This window comes from Mus caroli, chromosome 11 (genome assembly GCF_900094665.2).
Source record: "Mus caroli chromosome 11, CAROLI_EIJ_v1.1, whole genome shotgun sequence".
Classification (NCBI taxonomy): domain Eukaryota; kingdom Metazoa; phylum Chordata; class Mammalia; order Rodentia; family Muridae; genus Mus; species Mus caroli.
In genome coordinates this window covers 24,072,888-24,095,015 of record NC_034580.1, presented here as the reverse complement: position 1 = coordinate 24,095,015, position 22,128 = coordinate 24,072,888, and the positions used below count along the sequence as shown (strand labels likewise).

The window sequence follows — 22,128 nt, the reverse complement described above, 5'->3', positions numbered from 1 at the left end:
GCAAAGTTAGATAAGGAAGGCATGGATACAAATATTCCTTTGTAAAAGTGGATCCTGCTCAGAGACACTGGCAATGTTCATTAGACTCAGACTTGGAAATATTGTAAGACATTTTTCCATTTATGTAAGTTTTTCAGGCTAAATACTTATGACTATAAACAATTTTAATTCTATAAAGTATCTTAATTATTTTGAAAAATTCTATATTTTAGTACCTTATTGCAATATCTGGCAGTGTTTTTTTTTTTACATGTATTTTTGTTTTACATTTTTGAGGCATAAATTTTAGTTGGTATTAAGTCTGTGTTCAAAATTAAGTCTTTTGGGCCAGGAGAGACTTTCTAGGTCATCTACACAACAGTACTTAATTCCTTTATTTTTCATCATGGAATGGACTTGAGAAGGTTTTCTATATCATACATAATTAAAAAATAATCTGAAATCATTTAAGGTTGATCTACCTTTGCTTGGAGTTGGTGCACAGGATGGACTGTAGAGATATACACTCTATTCTGCATGGCTCAGCCTCAGGCACTAACCATTGTAGTCTCTCATTGCAACCCCACATTAGAGTCCATCATGATGATTTCAATTCTCACCTTGGCTTCCATGATTATCTCCATTTTGTGGATGAGAAATTTTCTAGTAATAGAAAGAAGCAAGTTCCACATCTGTTAGCACTAGTTTAGTGTCCTTCCCATCTGCTCACAGTTGTGTTTTATATGGCACATGTCTCATTTCTCTTGAAGCAGTTTATCTATGAAAACAGCATTAATAGTCTCATCTAAAGTACAGTGCTACCATTGGGAAGCTTAGAGTTAGCTGAGAGACCTGGGCCTTGTTGAGGGTCTATCTACTTTGATATTTTCTGTGAGATTTTTTTTATGTTCACAATTAATCTTACAATGATTGGTTTCATCCTTAGGAAGAAATAAGGGTATTGATACTCTCCAAATAAGTTGTTCCTTAGAGAAGATCTTCTGTCTCATTCCTCCCTGGTTTATTTGGTTTCTTTTTAAATTCTTGCTTGTTTCCAGAAACTTCTCATTATAACAACTTAACAGCTTTTTTATCTATAGGAACTCACAACTTGAAGATCCAGTCAGTAAATATTTTAAAATTTTTGTCATTACATGTGGTGCAATTATTTATGTGTTCATTCAAAGCACAAGAATTGCAAATACAGTCACAAAGAACATACAGATGATGAGTGCATTGGAATTTGTGTTTATTTTATTTCTTTTAAAATAAAACTTTACTTATGGTATAGGCAATAGGCTTTATTTAAGTTTGGTAGTAATTTATTGATTCTGGCAGATGATCTCAAAACTAAATTTTCACCAATTGCTTTTGGATGATAACTATATCATCATTTCTTTAAAAGAGAATCTATTTAAAGATGAAAACTTAGGTGTGGCCTCCCTTCCCCCAGCCTGGAACCTGCCTGCTCAAGGGTGGAGCTACCGGCTCATTCGTCCTGCCACGCACTCTGCTGGAACCTGACCTTGCTGCCTGAAGGCACACACGTGTTCGTCCTGCTACTGGACCCTGAGTTACTTGGCGGGAAATTGGGTTCCCTCCCCCNTCCTTTATAAACTGAGTGTCTGGAAATATTAAATTGAGTCTTGATCAGAGTTTTGTCTTGACTCCATTGTTTCTTCCGCCCCGTCTAGATTCCTCTCTTTGCNGGGAACTGCCATTCTCAGTTGAACCGTTCGTGTTGTGGACCGCGGGCGGGCCGCAACACTTAGGGATAATATAAATGCATCATTATGCATACTCTTTTCAAAAAGTTTTGGTGTTGGTCAAATTATTTGTCTTGATGTCCCTAGATTGATGTTATTTGTTTGGGAATTGTAACTTTGCTGTAATGAAGTTTTGGAATATAAGTAGTTGAACACCAGCATTTGACTTGAAAAGGAAAACCACCTTTCAAAGGTTATGGTCCATTTGAGTGGGACTTTTTCAGATATCTATTTATAACAATGTAACTGAATTTCAGTGAGTGAGTTATTATATTAATTTTGTGCCCTGGTTATTCTTACATGCCTTTGAGAGACTGTTAAGAAAATAACATAAGGGCAGCTTATCTTTGAAATGGATATCACATGGGTGACAGCTTTGAAAAACATGATTTTCTATACTGTCCTACAAAGACAAGTGAAACTCTAATTCCACATTTATCAATAAACAAGGAAATCTACTTCTGGCTAAGGATGAGAGGTTGGAAGTCAGTCTCCCATTTTTTCCTTAAGTGAGGACATTTTATTGAAGAATAAGAAACTTGTAGACCTTGGTAGAAAGTAAGTAAATTCTGTACTTTTCAAGCCCTTCATATTGATATCTTCTTTTCCCATTATCTCTAATTATGTATGCTGATAAAAGACAGTTTGGTTATTTATACAGTATCTATTCATCAAGAATGTGCAGAGCACTTCAGGGAAAACAAAGGCTACTTTACTGTCTGCAGCACGATTTATGTGCCATGGGACTGTGAGGAGAGTCTTTACCTACTTGTTGACATTAAGATATATTGACATTAGAACTGTGATAGAAAGGGCTTTGAAAGATTGCACAGAGTAATGTTCATGTTGTATCCTATAATGCATCCAATTACCACTCATCAATTAGGATAAAAGAAAGCTTAAAAAGAGATGAGAGAAGCATATTGACAGTGTTTGGGTGGTGACTCAGTGACACTCTGAAATGTATGAGGGCTCTCTATGGCACTCAGCATTCTCAGAGTGCTTCTCAATCTCATTTGGTAGTCACCCTTCACAGCTACTATGGGAATCTAATTGATAGGGCTCTCCACTCTCATTTGGGATCAAGTGCCATGCTGAGAGTCAGCCATTCAGTGCCTTCTGAATCTCATTATTCTCTGATCATTTCTACCTTGGACTAGAATAGTATTTTCTACTTTTTTAGAGAAGACACCTTAGAAAACCTGTTTCTACCAGTTAAGCTGTCTTCTAGGATAATACTATGGCAAAATTTCAAATTAAAACAAATATTAAAGTTGAATTCCTCATACCTTCACTTTCACTCTTTCTGGAAGTTTCTAAATCAACTTGTTCTAATATCTTGGCTTGCATCTTAAAGGTTACCTTTATTTAGGTTATACATAGTAGAAAATTAGTGGATTCTCTTTACTTTTGTGAGTGTAACAACAACAACAACAACAAACCCTTAATAATCAGAAGCTAGAATGTCAATAGATCATGGCAGATGGTCCACTCCACCTTTTACCTCACAACTTTTTTGTTTTGTTTTTTGTTTTTGTTTTTTAAAATAGGGTTTCTCTGTGTAACAACCCTGGCTGTCCTGGAACTTGCTTTGTAGACTAGGCTGTCCTCAAAGTCACAGATATCAGATTTCCTGTGCTACCATGTCTGGCCATCTTTTACCCCTTGAATGTGTTTTGCATATCTCTTTTTTCAGGACACTTGTTTAGGCAATGGAGACATAATATTGAATAAGAAATCCAAGGTCTCTCTCTCATGCAGTTTACAGTTAAACATGTAGGTTCTTTTTAAGACCTTAAATGTGCAATATTTTCTGAAGCAAACAAAAGCAGCATTTAGAATTGGAGAGTGATGGGGATACATTAGTCAGAAAAAGCCTCTTTCTAAAATTAGAAGTGACATGGAAGTGACCCTAGCAAAGGAAGTGGGCATAGCATGGAAATGGGGAGTCTGGAAAGCATGAACCTAAAGAGCTAAAGCATTAATGAAGCAGTAAGACATGACGAAGGAACAGGAATGCAAAGAATGTTGGTGTTCAGTGTATGGAACAGAGAGAATTCCACAGGCTCATCTGGGGAGTTTGTTTGTTAAGGTCAAGGTTTAGAATTTGAGTGTGAGTTGGTAGAAAGCTACCAGAGGAATTGGGCTTGAGACAGAGTACCATTATTTACATCTTACAAGAGCAATTTTCAATATGTGATAGTGATCAGATTGTAAAAGTTAGAATGGGAGAGACACAGCATAGGGAACTTTTGAATGGGCTTTTTGGTAGTCTGACAGAGCTTAATGGTATCTTCAATTTAGTGGTGAAATCATAATTTATTTTAATATTTCTTTTTTAATATTTATTTTGTGTAGTGTAAACCTGCAGATATATATGTGCACATGTCCCCATACCTCATTCCTGTGGAGGTCAGGAGGGGATATCGAATACTCTGCAACTGGAGATCCAGGTCCAGTAAGCTGTGTGATATAGGTGCTGGAGACTAAATTTGGGTAGGCTGAACTACTGTGATATCTCTTTAGGGCCCTCACTGTATATTCTGAAATAGAGCTAACAATACTCAGGGAGAGATTTGAGGTGGCATAGAAGAAAAGGATGGATATGGCTTTGAAGCTGGCCTTTGACTCCAGAATGAATCATGAACAAGGCTCATGTCACTTATATATACTATCATATCACCTGCAAAAAGTGATATTTTGACTTCTTCCTTTCCAATTTGTATCCCCTTGATCTCATTTTGTTGTTGAATTGCTCTGGCTAGGACTTCAACTACTATGTTGGATAGGTAGGGAGAAAATGGGCAGCCTTTTCTAGTCCCTGATTTTAGTGGGATTGCTTCCAGCTTCTCACCATTTACTTTGATGTTGGCTACTGGTTTGCTGTAGATTGCTTTTATCATGTTTAGGTATGAGCCTCAAATTCAGTGCCCTCACTGTATATTCTGAAATAGAGCTAACAATACTCAGGGAGAGATTTGAGGTGGCATAGAAGAAGAGAATGGATATGGCTTTGATCTTTCCAAGACTTTTATAATGAAAGGGTGTTAGATTTTGTCAAATGCTTTCTCTGCATCTAAGATGATCATGCGGTTTTTGTCTTTGAGTTTGTTTATATAATGGATTACGTTGACGGATTTCCATATATTAAACCAACTCTGCATCCCTGGGATAAAGCCTACTTGGTCATGATGAATGATTGTTTTGATGTGTTCTTGGATTCAGTTCACAAGAATTTTATTAAGTATTTTTGCATCAATATTCATAAGGGAAGTTGGTTTGAAGTTCTCTATCTTTGTTGGGTCTTTCTGTGTTTAGGTATCAGAGTAATTGTGGCTTCATAGAATGAATTGGGTAGAGTACCTTCTGCTTCTATTTTGTGGAATAGTTTGTGAAGAACTGGAATTAGATCTTCTTTGAAGGTCTGATAGAATTCTGCACTAAACCCATTTGGTCTTGGGATTTTTTTGGTTGGGAGACTATTAATGACATATTAATGACTGCTTCTATTTCTTTAGGAGATATAGGACTGTTTAGATCATTAATCTGATCCTGATTTAACTTTGGTACCTGGTATCTGTCTAGAAATTTGTCCATCCAGGTTTTCCAGTTTTGTTGAGTATAGCCTTTTGTAAAAGGATCTGATGGTGTTTTGGATTTCTTCCGGATCTGTTGTTATGAAAAAAGATCTGTATGATAATAATGAAGTCTCTGAAGAAAGAAATTGAAGATCTCAGAAAATGGAAACATCTCCTATGCTCATGGATTGGCAGGATTAATATAGTCAAAATAGCTATCCTGCTGAAAGCAATCTCCAGATTCAATACAATCCCCATCAAAATTCCAACTCAATTCTTCACTGAGTTACAAAGGGCAATTTGCAAATTCATCTGAAATAACAAAAAACCTAGGATAGCAAAAACTATTCTCAACAATAAAAGAATCTCTGGTGGAATCACCATGCCTGACCTCAAGCTGTACTACAGAGCAATTGTGATTAAACCTGCATGGTACTGGTACAGCGACAGACAGGTAGATCAATAAAATAAAACAGAAAACCCAGAAATGGACCCACGTGCCTATGATTACTTGATTTTTGACAAGGAAGCTAAAATCATCCAGTAAAAAAAAAAGACAGCATTTTCAACAAATGTTGCTGGCACAACTGGCAGTTATCATGTAGTTGAATGCAAATTGATCCATTCTTATCTCCTCCTACAAAGTTCAAGTGTAAGTGGGTCAAAGACCTCCACATAAAACCAAAGACACTGAAATTTACAGAGGCGAATGTGGGGGAAAGCTTCAAAGATATGGGCAGAGGGGAACAATTCCTAAACAGAATGACCTGTGCTGTAAGATCAAGATTAGACAAATGGGACCTCATAAAATTGCAAAGCTTCTGTAAGGCAAAAGTTACTGTCAATAAGACAAAAAGGCCAACAACAGATTTGGAAAGAATTTTTACCAATCCTAAACCTGATAGGGGACTAATATCCAATATATATAAAGAGCTCAAGAAGCTGAACTCCAGAAATTCAAATAACCCCATTAAAAAAATGGGATGCAGAGCTAAACAAAGAATTCTCAACTGAGGAATACCAACGGGCTGAGAAGCAGTTGAAAAAATGTTCAACATCCTTAATCATCAGGGAAATGCAAATCAAAACAACCTTGAGATTCTACCTCACACCAGTCAGAATGGCTAGGATCAAAAATTCAGGTGACAGCAGATGCTGGCGAGGATGTGGAGAAAGAGGAACACTCCTCCATTGTTGGTGGGATTGCAAGCTGGTACAACCACTCTGGAAATCAGTCTGTCGGTTCCTCAGAAAACTGGATAGTACTACTGGAAGATCCAGTAATACCTCTCCTGGGAATATTCCCAGAAGATGTTCCAACTGGTAATAAGAACACATGCTCCACTATGTTCATAGCAGCCCTATTTATAATAGCCAGAAGCTAGAAAGAATCCAGATATCCCTCAACAGAGGAATGGATACAGAAAATGTGGTACAGTTACACAATGGAGTACTATTCAGCTATTAAAAACAGTGAATTTATGAAATTCTTAGGCAAATGGATCTATCTGGAGGATATCATCCTGAGTCAGGTAACCCAATCACAAAAGAAGTGATCTGCACTCACTGATAAGTGGATATTAGCCCTGAAACCTAGAATACCCAAGATACAATTTGCAAAACACAAGAAAATCAAGAAGGAAGACCAGGCTGGAGAGTTGGCTCAGTGGTTAAGAGCAGTGACTGCTCTTCTGAAAGTCCTGAGTTCAAATCCCAGCAACCACATGGTGGCTCACAACCACCCATAAAGAGATCTGACGCCCTCTTCTGGTGCAGCTGAAGACAGCTACAGTGTAATTAAATATAATAGTAAATAAATCTAAAAAAAAGGAAGACCAAAGCATAGATACTTCATTCCTCTCTAGAATAGGGAACAAAATACCCACGGAAGAATTTACAGAGATAAAGTTTGGAGTTATGAAGAAAGGATGGACCATTCAGATACTGCCCCACCCAGTGGTCCATCCCATAATAAGCCACCAAACACAGACACTATTGCATATACCAGCAAGATTTTGCTGAAAGGACCCTGATATAGCTGTCTCTTGTGAGGATATGCCAGTGTTTGGCAAATACAGAAATGGATGTTCACAGTCATCTGTAGGATGGAACACAGGGCCTCCAATGGAGGAGCTAGAGTATGTACCCAAGGAGCTAAAGGGGTCTGCCACCCTACAGGTGGAACAACAATATGAACTAATCAGTACACCCCAGAGCTTGTGTCTCTAGCTGCATATGTAGTAGAAGATGGCCTAGTCGGTTATCACTGGGTAGAGAGGTTCCTTGGTCTTGCAAACTTTATATGTCTCATTACAGGGGCATGCCAGGGCCAAGAAGTGGGAGTGAATGGGTAGGGGAGCAGGACAGGGGGAGGGTATAGGGAACTTTTAGGATAGCATTTGAAATGTAAATGAAGAAAATATATAATAAAAATTTTAAAATATAATTTGTTCACAAAAAAAATTGTCATTTTAGACTACATTTAAATTGAGTAAATTTGCCAAGTATGAGCCGTTTTTTTGGATACCTACTCCGGGTCAATGAGAAAAAAGGAGAGAGGGAGAGATGATTAATTATACTAAAAAGTGTGACATCCTCAGGCTGAAATGTGACAAGAAAAAGCATGAGACCCTGAAAAGTGTCAATAGAGCACAAACACAGGCATAGTATTTTAGCAGGAGGTACACTGCTCCCTTAGAAAGATCACTGTGTTTGTTAGACTTCCTCTGCTGCTTCATTTATAGACTAACCAACATAGTATGTATTCCAGTGAGTACAGAGCCTACATCGAGTTTTATAAGACCTTGTGTTAGCATAAGCAGTGTTTTGTTAAACTGCTGCAGCTGTAGGAGTCTATGTAGGAGTAAGTCAATCACATGACCCCAAAGATGTGTGTGCCAGCTCACACCTACCAGCCCATAACAACATGCTCTGAATCTGGTACCCCAGGCCCAGAGACATTTCAAGCAGCATTATCTCCCCATAGGATTCTCTGAGTCTCTGAACTATATCAGAAGACAAAGCCTGTGTGTCTCATAGAAGAGTACAACTAACAAAGATTATTATGAAGTATAAATTATTGAGAACAACACCAACTACCTAGTTTATATAACTTAAAGTTTGGGACCAGTGAGGTGGCTCATTAGGTAAAATACCTTTGCAAACCTAAAGACCAGCTTTATCCATGACACCCATGGTGGGAGTGGAAACTGTCTCCATGAGATTTTCTCTGTCCTCTCCAGGTGTGCGGTGGCATGTACATACCAACATTCATGTACACATATGTATATAATGGTAATAAGTTAAACATTTAAAAATAAAATGTGTTTTAGATAGTAAAAAAACTGTTTCTAAAGATGGTTGGAAATGCATATACAAGTGAAATAGTCAATCTAGCTAATAAATACATATTTTTATATGGCTATTTGTTTTTTGTGGCTATTTGTTTACTGTTAGCATTTTATATGATATCTTCTGCACTATTACTAATATATTGTAGAATAGATATCTTGATTCCTACTAATTGATACACTGTATTATTTGGCCAACATCTTCTTAACACTTCTTGCATTCAACTCTAGTAGCCAACCCATTTGCTTCACTACTACACAATCAATTCTTTAAGATCCCACATATCAAGAAGATATAACTATCTTTTTGTCATTGTTTGCCTGGCTTATTTCACTTAATATAATATAGTTTAGGCATATCTGTATTGTCAAAATTGATAGAATTTTATCCTCTGCATAGTTGAATGGTATTCATTTACATATGTGTGTATGCACACCTATTTTTATATGTACATATGGATGTCTCTGTTGTCAGGTTATTTAGATATCTTAGCTACTTCCAATATCATTGTATTGGAAGTTGAGGGACAGACATGTTTTCAATCTCATTCCTCTCTTTCTCTCCTTTTCTTTTTCTTTCTTTCTTTCTTTCTTTCTTTCTTTCTTTCTTTCTTNCTTTCTTTCTTTCTTTCTTTCTTTCTTTCTTTCTTTCTTCCTTCCTTCCTTCCTTCCTTCCTTCCTTCCTTCCTTCCTTCCTTCCTTCCTTCCATCCTTTTTGGAAGTATGCTCTGCTGAATCACACTGTGGTTCTATTTTTCAGGTATCATTTGTTTGTTTTCTGTTGTAGTTGAGCTGGTTTGCTTTCCCAGCAGTATATATCAGTTATAATTCCTATTAAACCCTTTCCAGAACTTGTTACCTGTTGTACTTTTAACAATTGCTTTTCTAACTGGGTTTGGATGTTTGTCATTACATTTCCATAGTCTTTAGTGATATTAACATTTTTTTCATTTACCTGTTGGTTCATCATTCTTTGTCTTCTTTTTGAGAAATGTCTAAGTTGCATACAGTGACTCTCACCTGTAATCCTAGCACTCTGGAGCCTAAGAGAGAAGGTTAGTTAGTTAGTTAGTCCCAAAAGAGCCTGGGCTGCAGAGGAGAGAGTAATTCTATTTGAAACAAAAATGTGTATATGAATTTCTGGACCTCTTTCTAACTAAGTTACTTGGTTTTATGCTATTGACTTGCTTGAATCCCTTACATATTTTAGACACTCATTGTCTATGTATTAAAAAAGGAGGTATTTACATATAACAATAGTTTGTATTGGAGTTTTAATATTTTGACTGATAGCATTTTGGTAGTTCTAACACATAGTAGGAACCCAGTGAATAGAAACAGTTATCAGTAAGAGGAGCCTTCCATGTGTCTCCTTGTCTACTGGGGAGACATGTGTAAACAGACTAAATGTCCTAACTATTTGCAAAGCAAATACTCATCACTGAAATTTGTGTCCAGATTTCTTTTGATTTCTCTCTGCAAGCTGTAGAATATGTTGGTCAGGAACAGTATATTGTTTTATGTGTCAGAGTATTTCCTTCTATTTCCTGGCAAGTTTTTTTTTCCTTTCCTAATTGATATACTTAAAGTATAGTCTACTGTGTTTGCATTGTATAATAAGGAAGCTCTGTTTTGCTACATAAGTACCTTAAAACCCTACCATTTTAATTTGATACATCCATTTTTAAGGAACTGCAGCTTGCTATGTCTCTCTTTATGGGGCTCTGTCCTTTGAAACATTGCCTTTTGCCTCCCCATGTAGTGTATATTTTTGTATAGTATTTATACTGTAGGACATTAGGGCCACTTTTAATTTGAATCCATTTCTTAGAGTAATTTCCTGTTTGTGGATATATGTTATTTAGACTGCTTGAGGACTGAAGAGTATATACTTTATTTTTAAATAATTCCAAACTCTAAATATTTTTTACATGCAGCATCTGCTATGGTAGTTGTATTTGTTACTTATAGCTGCAAATTTAAAATGCCACGATCAAACAGTTTAGAGAAGGAAGTGTCTATTTAAGCTGTGGTTAGAGAGGGAGAGAGAGAGAGAGAGAGAGAGAGAGAGAGGGAGAGGGAGAGAGAGAGAGAGAGAGAGAGATCCATAATGGTGCAGGAGAGATGATAGCAAGTAGTTGGAGCAGGAAGCTGAGAGGGAGATCACATCTTCTCATACTGAGCACAAACTGGAAATGGAATACACTCTCAAAGTCCCAGAGGGCTACAGACACCTCCTAAAAGTTCTACACCATCTCCAGAGTGATCAAATAAATGTTGCTTCATAGTTTTCCTCCATGATCTCTTTCCTTAAAGCAAGGTTGTCTAACAGTTATACAAGGCAGCATTCTTCTTTGTTCTCGGAGATGAAACTCTGAGTTAAAGTATGTCTAGCTCTATTCTAGGCATCTGTGAACTCAGTGGTCATAGATACTGCTTAGTTTAGAGAGTAAAATGCCTAGATAATTTTTTTTTTGTCAAAAAGTGTCTCCCTAGGTAATAAGTTTGTCCTCAGTTGAGAAATATTTCTATATATAAAAACATGTGAAAGTAAACTGACACATTATAAAATGTGTTGACAACTGAACCAAAACCATTCCTGCTAATGAGAGTAAACAGAGAGCAGTTGTATGGGATCATAGTGTTCTGAGAGAATGTTTTCATGTCAACTCTCAAATCCAATGAATGAAATCCATATCATTTTATCACCAATACCTATAATTTGTAAATGAGGAAACTGAGGCCCAGAGAGATCACATAGCTTCATTAAAGTCATACAGCTCCTAAATGCCATATAGAGTTCATAATTCAAACCTACTGTCTTTTTAATAAAAATTCATTAGAATATATGTTCTAATATATACATCTTATATATTAGAATTTAAAATGTTTAAATGAATAAAGTTAAAATCTTTATAAGTATTAGAGTATTTTCATTAATTCTTTGAGAATTATACACACACACACACACACACACAAATAAACAATGTAATTAGATCATATTTGCTTTCTACTCCTCCCTCATTTTAGCTTCTCTGAAATCCCCTTATTATACCCTGTACTAAATTCCATTTTTGTTGTTATATTTGTTAATAACCCATTGCATTTAATTAATTCTGTCCATATATACATTGGTGTAGGGTAATCCACTGGAGAATGGTCAATCTAAAAGGTACCACACTCCTAAAGAAAACTGGTTATCCCTACTTGAGTAGCCATCAACTGTCAGTAGCCTGGGATAGAGGCTCCTGACCCTCTCCTCTCATTACTAGAATGTTTATCCAAGTTCTGTGCAGGCAACCATAGCTGCAACGAGTTTGTCCTGTCCAGAAGAAAGTGTTTTACCTAGTCCTCCTGACTTCTGGATCTAATAGTCTCTTCACCCCTTCTTCCAACATTTCCCTTAGCCTGGAAGGAAAGAGGTACAGTAGAGATGTTTAATTTATAGCTAAACATTTCCCAGATAATTATTTTCTGCTCTTTCATGACTTCTGAGCTTCTATGTCAATATCCTCCACTGCACAAAGAAGCTTCTTCTCTGAGGAGAACTGAGGGCTGCACTAATCTATAAGTATGAATGCAGTTGGGCATTTATAGAGAAAATTGATGCTATGTCCATTTTGAAAAATAATAGTAGTAGGTTCAGCCCTGGGATCTGTGCCAGATTTACAGTACTAGGCATATGTTTTTTCTTGTGTAGATTGGGCCATAAATCCAAATGGGATGTGATTGGTTACCCCCCTAACAGTCCAGCCACTGTTGAATTCATGTGCTAACTTGTCAAACTGGTCATTCTTACAGTGTTCTTATCTCAGCTTTACTGTTGATGACTTTCCTCTTCCAGCAGACTAAGTAGCACCTTCTGGTACCATGACAGTTAGCCTTAAAAGTATTCCTGGTTATTACCAGCTTGGTTTTTCTATGTTTTGTCACTAAACTGATCATTAGCTGTCAAAAACAGTGTCTTATTATCAAGTTCTGGTGGGCAGCTAAGAGCAGTGACAATAGTCTCTATTGTTGTGAGGGGTCTAAACTCCCTGGCCAACTTCTGGTAGGGAGGTATAGAAAATTTATAAATAACTTTTTGATGTATTTTAAAGGTAATTTTAGATTTTATTTGAATATCATTTTAGATTTTATTTGAATATCATAGGTATATATCATTGCCTATCTATGCAATAAAATGTTCTGAATAGTCTGCCAAAATGATCATCAACATCTTGTATTTAATCTACACTTCTCTTTGTATGCAGCAGAAGTTTTGCAATTCTTAAAAGTGGAGATTATACAAAGAATCAAATTATTCTTTTTTAAGTAATTTGAATAAAATTCAATAAGGTTAAGCAAAGATTCAATTTTTGAATTCGTTTGTGAGTCTGTTTTCAGTAATAAATCTGGTGTGTCCATATTGAAGAATTCCATAGTAGAATATAAAACTCAGGAAACATCAATATTTAATTGCATTTTCCCTAGTTATTAGGAAGAAATTTGTGTATGCTTTATTTTTTAGGCAATTTTTCTGTACTGTAGAGACTACAAATCAATTTTGAATAATCATCTTTTTAAATTATGTTTCACCTAAGAGAATGATAGATATTTTTACTCGATTTTGTGACTTTTGCAAGGATTAACAATATGTATTGACTCGAATTTGAGAAAAAAATCATGATTAAGTGAAATTGTTTTGCAAAATTGACTTTTGATTTATTAATATACATATATGATGCATTAAGAAATACTAAGAAAAGAGATATTATTATATCTTAGAAGACCCTGTATATTCAGATAATTACAACTATTCACTAAAAGGGTCCTGATTAAAAGTTAAGTGCCCTCATATGATGATTGGAAGTTGGATTTGTGTTTAAATACAGAGGAGTTTCAAGAGTTACTGAAATTCTGACCTCTCAAATCCAGAGATTGTAGGTGCTGACTCTAGCACACCACCTATGGACAGGATTTGAGAATGGTTCTCATTTCTGTTTCCTTTCTATGTTGGTGAAGCAGATGTCTATAGATCAGACTGACTCAGAAGGGATAAGATACCCTTAGCTTAAATAGCAGCAACTTTATGCTTTCCAACCCTTTATCCCTAAGATTTTCAGTGAGTCATTATTAATGGATTTGTCTATTAATCTTTCAAGGGGAAACTTTATTTTATCCGTAGTTTTGGGGATGCCTTGTCTTACATAAGCTTATCTTAAACAGTCCCCTTTGCTTTCCCTCAGGTCTTAATTTTTACTTCTCTCCTCTTACAGATTTCTAACAGTTCTATGGTCCTTTCAGAAATTTCCAAAGTTTGAGAAAATAAAACCAAAGTCATTATTGTACATTTCTTTCATTTATTTTCTTTCCTGCTTCAAAATATAAAGGTTTTTCTTATTGATTCACAATGTCAAACTATGCATAGGAATTATATTAAAGAATATGTAGAAAATCAATAATTTTTAATTTTCAAAAATCATTTCAATGTAATGGCAGCGAAGTTATTGGAATAATGGAGCAGTTGATGAATAGGATGGGATTTCCCATGTTTCTGGAAATATTGCAAAGGTAGAGATACTGAAGATTTCTTCTACTTTATGAAGTTGTCTTGAGAAAATTTCACTGGAGATAATCAGAGAGCTGCCAAAAGCTAAGCTTTGTCATTAGAGTGAATGAAGACCAAAAGCTGAGATTTGTCTTTAGAGTAAGTGAAGGTCAAAAGCTGAGATTTGTCATTAGAGTGAATGAAGGTCAAAAGCTGAAATTTGTCATTAGTGTGAATGAAGGTAAAAAGCTGAGATTTGTCCTTAGAGTGAATTAAGGTAAAAAGCTAAGATTTGTCATTAGAGGGAATGAAGGTCAAAAGACAAGTTTTGTCTCAGAATGCATTTTAAATGTACCTAAATTCTCAAACAAGTGCTGACATATGTTAGCAAATCAAAAATCCTGATTCTTCAGAGGCATGGTTTTTTTTAAAATAATTATATCATCAAATAGTTTATTCTAAAACCAAGAGGTTCTTGTATATTACTCCCATTTATGGGCTTAGTGCTACTGTACAAACATATTTGATGCACTTTACAAAGAATCTTTTTATAAAACTTAAGTGTGCAGCCTCTTTATGTTGCATGAGCATCCCCACAGCGGGGAAAATATTGTTCATTATGTTTGTACTTTCTGAATGGCTCTTCATTCTCATAGACTTCTCAAGTGGAGATCCTATTGTAGGTTTCATGGGTGAGGTAATAAGTTTTACTACACTGGTCAGGTATTGAGATTTAGCCCTACATGTGACAGGAGAATGAAAATAGGTTTTAATCTTGTATGACTTACTTAACTGGATCTGAAAATTTAAAGTCTGAGAGATGCTGAAGTCATGGAAATCATCAAATCCAGATGACTTGTAAAAGTAACTATAAAATTTGCATTTCTAATTAACAATTCTCTCGGAAATAGAATTGATTAGTGTGGGTAGCTAGTAAACTTAAAGCCATCAACCATTTTAAAAATTGTTGATTATAATCATTTTGATGATTTGGTCACATGAAATAATGTACTAAAGGATGATTTCACCTCAGTGTTACATGATGATGTAGTCACTGACTCTAGCACAGATACACAATTTTCTGGTACATATGAAGAGCAGAGTATGTAACAAATGGTAGGCATTCCAAGTGCTGACTTCACAGTGAGCACAGTCAACTGCTGTAACCAGTTGCTACCTCTGACTTAAGACTGTGCTCTATTTTCTCTGTTGTTTTACCCCTAAAATCACTGTGAAAATGACATCAAAACACCAACTTCTAGGAAACATACTTATGAGAATAGAATCTGTTTTAAAAATATCCTTAGTTTTGAGATTATAATATAATCATATCATTTCCCCTTTCTTTTCTGTTCAAGCCTTGTCATAACCTTCCTTGTTTTAATTTAAATCCATGGTCTCCTTTTTTCATTAGTTGTTGTTTTATGCATATGTGTATATACAGTTATGTTCCTAAATATAACATACTCAATATGAATGTTACTCACAATATATGTTTTCAGGTCTACCCATTTGGTATTGGATAGCAGTTGGAACTATAGTAGACAGGCCTAATAGACAGTGTCTAATAGATAGTGGATAAGGAAGGCTCAAACTTCATCCCAGAAAAAGATTACTAAAGAATTTTATTCTCAGTTTTGATCTCTCAGAAATAACCTGCACATTTTCACACTGGGATTATTGGCTATTGTGTGGGAGTGTGTGATAGTTTGTTTGGTTCTTTTGCTTTGGTACATAGTAGCCTTAGGAATAAAACTGATACCTTATTCAAATAAGATTATTTTGCTTCTCATATTTTAATAGCATTAAACAGATAGGTTATAGTTCAAAGCTAAAGTTTCAGGGAAATTACTTTTGTAATTTTATTTTTTATTCATTTATATTATCTCTACTACCAATGAGTATACAAATTTGAATACTGAGTAAATTATTAAAAATAGAGTATAAACGTTATTTTAATGTGACGATAATCTCTTAGGAGTTTATAATTTTCACAATGCAACCATTTTGTTGAGAATTATCATTTAAATCTTCAATTTGGTTCCTTTATAAAAAGTACCTATTGCTTCAAATTATATTACTAATTATTTATGTCAAGTTTAGATATTCCACAGTTTATATATCTGGAAGATCTGTGATAATTTAGTCCCTAATAGGTAAAATCCATGAAATGACATCATGTATCTTCAAGTGTTTATCTTTAATTTCCCTTTTAATATCTCATTTTGGTAGCTTGATGTTGCAGTTATTATAATGTAAGAGACATCACTGTGAGGTCCCACATAGACTTCTGACTGTTATTTTGGATTTTCTCCTAACTACAGGTGCATGTTATAGCTTGCCATTGTGGTCATTGTGGTTCATCTCATTAAGCTTCTTATTCTGTCTGCTTTCTTGAGTCTTGGGAAACAGTATTTTTCTGAGTGATTGTACCATATTGTTCCAAATATAAGGCTACCCAGAATAGAAGTCAACCTCCAACTAGAAACAGCTCAAATATGGAGAAAGGCTGGGGGCCCAGAGCCCGGCGGGTCTTGCAGTGGTGGCAAGGGTGCCGAGGAATAGGACGATGCCTGCCATCTCTCCCGGTGAGTGAAGATGAGCCAGATGTCTGAATTTGCTTGTATATAACCAGATAGCCTCTGTTGCTAGAGGACATACTATAGTTGGGAAGGGGGGGCATAAATTCTAAGTCTGTGTACATGGAGGAAGGGGGTGGGAGGGCAATTGTGGACTGGAATCCTTCATCTCTTACTAGTTGTTTAGTTTATTCTGGCCTACATTTCAAGTTTGAGCAAGCCTAACTATAGAAGAGGGCCAAAGTACCCCCAGGAAAAAAGTGTAAAGTCCAGGTGCATCAGGGTAGCCTAGAAATATATCCCTTACCCACTGACAGGTGTCTGGATATTTTTGTGTATCATATATATTTGCAGCAGGTCTTCATATGTGACTTGAACACAAACAACTCAAGATGGGAATCATAGTTCCAATTTTATAAAGGTTTTCTATGATTAAATTCCTTGTCTTCTGAGCCAGCCTAGTATAATTTAAATGAAAGGCCTTAATCTTAGAAAAAAGCTCTGAGAAACAGTTAATATTATTTGGTGTACCGAATTCTACTCAGTAACACATTAAAAACTAGTTTAGTCAAAATGGATAAGTCAACTGAGTGTACATACTGAATGAACCTAGGTCCTTCTCCAAATATCCTCATAAGCATTTAGAAAGCTGAACTTCTAATGTGTTACATGAGGCAGAGTGTGATGCTGGATTCTATTGTTACAAGCCAGAAAACTATTTAGTATACTTGGTGTTAAATTTTACCAAGAATTTGGTTACTTTTGATCCTCCCAAAATATTATATATGAATCTATCTATCATCTATCTATCTATCTATCTATCTATCTATCTATCTATCTATCTATCTAATATTTGGGAGAGAAGATCAAGAAAGTGATAAAGGCAGAGGAAGAGTGAGTGAGTGAGAGAGAGAGAGAGAGTGTTTGTTGTGTGTATGTGTGTGTGAGGGAGGGAGAGAGAAGGGAGAGGGAGAGGGAGAGGGAGAGNGAGAGAGAGAGAGAGAGAGAGAGAGAGAGAGAGAGAGAGAGAGAGAGAGAGAGTTCATCTTGATCTTTCTGGTTGATAGTCTATGGATCTCAAAACTAATTTAAAGTCAAGGTTTTGAAAGATACATTATCCCCTAATCAATACTCCAAGTGAAACCTTATTAATATCACTTTTAAAGGAAACTAATAAAAGCATTTACTTATTTCTTAGTAGCTATGATCAGCACAGGAATCTTCCTATGTTTAAACAATGCCAGTTGACTCAGGTCATTAGGTTCAAGGAAAGTTTAATGTTGAATTTAAAATCTTGGTCAATCCAAAATGTTTTTAAAAGTAGAGGTTTCCTGTCCAAGAAAATCATGCTATTACTGATGTGTCTGCCTTTTAGTTAAACATGTGAAGAGAAGATTTAGAGATAAACTTTTCATAAAAGGGGCCTTGAGGGAAGGAAATGTCAGGATAATCACCCACAACAGGAGTGTTTATGGTTTTGTGTGTTGTATCACCAAACAGAAGGAAAAATGGCACAGTAATGCACTGTTCTAAATGGAGGTGAACTGAATACATAACCCCCACCCGCAGCAAGATTTGCTGAAGGAGGTCCTAGTGTAGTACCAGCAGGGGAGATAGCTGCAGAGGAACAGTGTCACTCAGCGGAGAAGAGTTTCCTTGTCACTCATCTTTTTGGAATCATTTAATCTAAAGATAAAAACTGTATAAAATTTAGAGGCTGCAAAGGTCTGTTTTCCAACTCTCATTAAATTGCAGACAGTTCCCTTGTTATTATTCATATTAGTGTTATTAGGTCTGATTTAACTTACAAACTAAGAAAAAGCAAACTTAATCATTGAATTTTCAAGTGGATTTGGGGGATTTATATTTGTCAGGCTATTTCATCTCCTGCTTTTAATGTAAGACTTTGTAGCAATCAAGGAAAGAGGCTAAAGACTATAAGAATATCTCATTGGATTTCTTTCTCTTGCTAGTGGTCAATTCAGGTGGCAAGCAAGAGGTGTTAGATTGCACAGTTCTTGTAACATAATACATCTTTCCTTCATAGGCTTGCCAGGAGGAAACCATAGTCTTTTGAAGGCTATAGAAAGAAACAGCAACAAAAGAAGTTGCATAATATTCCAAATGTTAGGGGTTGTTAAATTCAGAGTGAATAACATTGGGTGTATACAGCCATATAAATGATCTCTAGTAATTGCTGCTAGGAGGGGCAACCTCCCCTCCCTAAAAGTGTACACTATCGATGATCTCCTGTAACTGTTGTAACTGAATGTCCCAAAATATCATTATCTCTCCCTTTATGAATCCTAATGCCTACTACTCAGATTATGTTAATAGCACCGATCAAGTAGATTACTGATGACTCTATTAGATGTGACCAAATCTGTAGTTTTGCTGATGGGCAGAAATTAAAATTCCTCAGGTTTCTTCAGAATGAAATATTCTACAAAATCCAGCCTTGGAAAATTCCCCTTGCTATTTTCCTAAGAGACAATTGTGGCTCCCTTTTCTCTATAGATCCATTAGTCTTTCCTCAATCAATATTCAGAAAAACTGCAGATACCTGAGATGACTGTGACGAGCACAAGTTTTATTAACTATTTTTCGCCTACTGAGCTAAAGAATCATTGATTAACAAATATGTAGATCATATCTATTTTGGTTTTCATTTTAAAGGAGGTTAATGAATGAATACCGCTCAAGGAAATGTGAATTTAGTTAAATCTCTTTTTAAAATGTTCCATTATTATAGGTACTAAACCTAACAAAGGTTTTTTGTTTTGTTTTGTTTTTTAATAAGAGACAGCATTTCTCCAATGCAACAGTGTGATGTGTTAGTGTTTTTCTAAGACATATGGGATATGACATTTGACCTGCTGAGTAAACATGTTTAACCAGCTGCAGAGTGACTCATGAATTCATTGCTCTTCAGGTCTTTAGGTTTCAAAAATTATTCCCAAAATGTTCTCAGTGGCCATTTCTTGGGGGTATTGTACTCTTTAGTAAATTGGTGATGGAATCCAGGCATTTATGGTAATAGCTCTTGTTTTCTTATTGCTTAAGTAGCAAGTGTATACTTATGAATAGATTGAGACTGGCTTAAGACAGGCTAAGAAAATTGAGGGGGCAATAGTAGAAAAAAGTTAGACAAAATGGATATTGTTTATTTGATGGTGGGATTGAATGTTTAATGGCACCTATATAGGTATGAACGACTTTTGTTTTAATAACAAAGTTGTTGATTTTCTACTAAGGGTTCTTTTAGGTTGTCATCAGGGGCTGATGGGAATAACAGTTCACTCAACTCTCCAGCTAGCTTCAGTGGACATACCACACCTTCTCAGCAGCCTGAACCTGTGGTACATTCTCTTAAGGTAACCATTTTTCCGGAACCTCGGTTGTGTCGTGGTCTGTTTGCTGTAGTCTGGAAGTTCTCAGTCTTGCTATAACCATACATACTTTATTTTTAACCCCTTTGCTGGTGTAACTTTTTAATCTCTGATTTTAATTTGTGAACTAACACTGGGCTTGAGTGTTTAAGGTCCAATCTCTTTTTGTTACTTTGTTTGAGTACTGTGATTCATTTCTATCTGCATTGATTAAAGTGTGCTGTGCATGCATACCCATGTGAAAGATGTTACAGCTTTTATATGTGAAATGTTATTGGGTAGATGTCCCCAATGTACAGCACTAGTAAGATTATCAAAGTAAGGAAGGCTATTGAAGTTATTACATGATTATTCAGTGAGTAATGAAATAAACTCCAATCTACTTTGTCTTCTACTTAAGTCTTCAAATTGCAGTTAGTGTTTCTCTATAGGCATAGTAGAAAAAAAAATGGTCTCTAGTTTTGGATTTTACTTAAGATTTTATGGTGACATAATGAAATTCTGGGCAAAAATGCATTATTGCATTAACTAATGATATTTCTAGTAAATAAAATTAATAACTATTATAACTAAAATTAGTAATAAATACTTTAAATGTTTATCTAAAAGTAGAAACTGATAACTTATACAGGCAATAAAAATAACCTTAAAACTTGAAATAATCTCTAAGTTTGAAATACTGTTCTTTAGATAGGTTTATGATTTGAAGAGATTTTTATCAACCCTTTCTGAGCCATAATGCAAGTAGAGGGCTCAAGGTCAACTTTGGCATATAAGTTTTGTGACTTAAATTATTTCACTTTCTGACTTACTGTCAGACTGAAGATGCCCATTTTGGGGTGCACCATACTGTCTAAAGTGTTCATGGTATGCAGATGTACTTATGAGAGCCTCAAGGAAACACTTTGATTTTTGTGATTTAATTTGAACAGGAGATTAACTTTCAGTCTAGTTTACTCTTGCTAATAGAAAAGTGAACTTGCATTCTTTAAACATGTACTGAAGATGAGAACAGTCAAGGGAGCCATGCTGTTGACCATTGGCAGTGCACTTGATCTTTCCAATATTAGGAAAATATGTAACCAGCAACTGAGAGGAGTTGGTGTAAAGCTACAGCAAGCATTCAGGGACCGGTCCTGTCTCTGGCAGGTGCTGGCTCATTTAGTGATAAGTGCTTTTCATCTCTGAAGTAGTATTTGGTTGATCTTTAGCATGAGTCAGGCACTGACCTTCTGAAAGCATTCTAGAATTGGAAAAGAATCCATAGATCAGCTTCAATTTTGTAACAGTTTAGCTTTTGCACAAAATCTGAAAGCACCACCTTGCCTTACTACTCAAACTATTTGAAAGCCATTTCACCCTACTGCTTTGTTGAATGTCAAATGTGACATTGAATCCAATGCACATAATGGGCCACAGGGAAAATTTCTAATTTCTCAGTTCAGCTCTGAACATAGCCTCAAAGTACAGTATGGTCAGAAAGAGACCCTTGGTTTTCTATGAAATTTTTCTCTAATTTACATGAAAAATGTTGTCTCAGGAGAAGGAGAGTATGTGTTATCAGGAGAGAACATTAGTTTCCTTGGTGGGCAGGTGATGAGACTTCAGCAGGCAGACATCTTTACAAGTTCTAAAATATCAAATGTGCTTGCTACTAGGACGTCCTGTGTCTGGAGAATTATGCACAACAAACATTTTTCATAATGGTGGCCAGATTATGCGGCCAGAGAAAAATGGTTCTGTTTCTCCCTTTTGATGCATTTGAAAACAAAAACCAAAAAATTTAATGGTTTAATGAATGCTGGGCTTGCTTTGCTTTATGGGGAAAATGTAAATCAGCAGAGAAACTGGTCTGTTTCAATGGTACCGTAATTTTCTGGCTCCAAAATTCATGGTTGCTATAAATTGAAACTTAATTTAGTATATATTAACTGATTTGGACTAGACAGTGTTCTGA

General features: G+C 35.7%; 1 protein-coding gene across 5 annotated transcripts in view; it reads left to right on the top strand.

Annotated features, from left to right (window-relative positions):
- Nucleotides 1-22,128, top strand: part of Ccdc85a (coiled-coil domain containing 85A) — a 202,803-nt gene that overhangs the window by 172,290 nt on the left and 8,385 nt on the right. For 2 of the 5 annotated variants that reach the window (XM_021177617.1, XM_021177616.2), the window contains exons 4-5: nucleotides 16,657-16,791; nucleotides 20,037-20,156. The exons of 1 other annotated variant lie outside the window; for it this stretch is intronic. In XM_021177617.1, coding sequence (XP_021033276.1) covers nucleotides 16,657-16,791; nucleotides 20,037-20,156 — 255 coding nt within the window. The remainder of the gene's footprint in view (nucleotides 1-16,656; nucleotides 16,792-20,036; nucleotides 20,157-22,128) is intronic. 2 more of the 5 variants (XM_021177619.1, XM_021177618.2) reach the window with 1 other exon arrangement.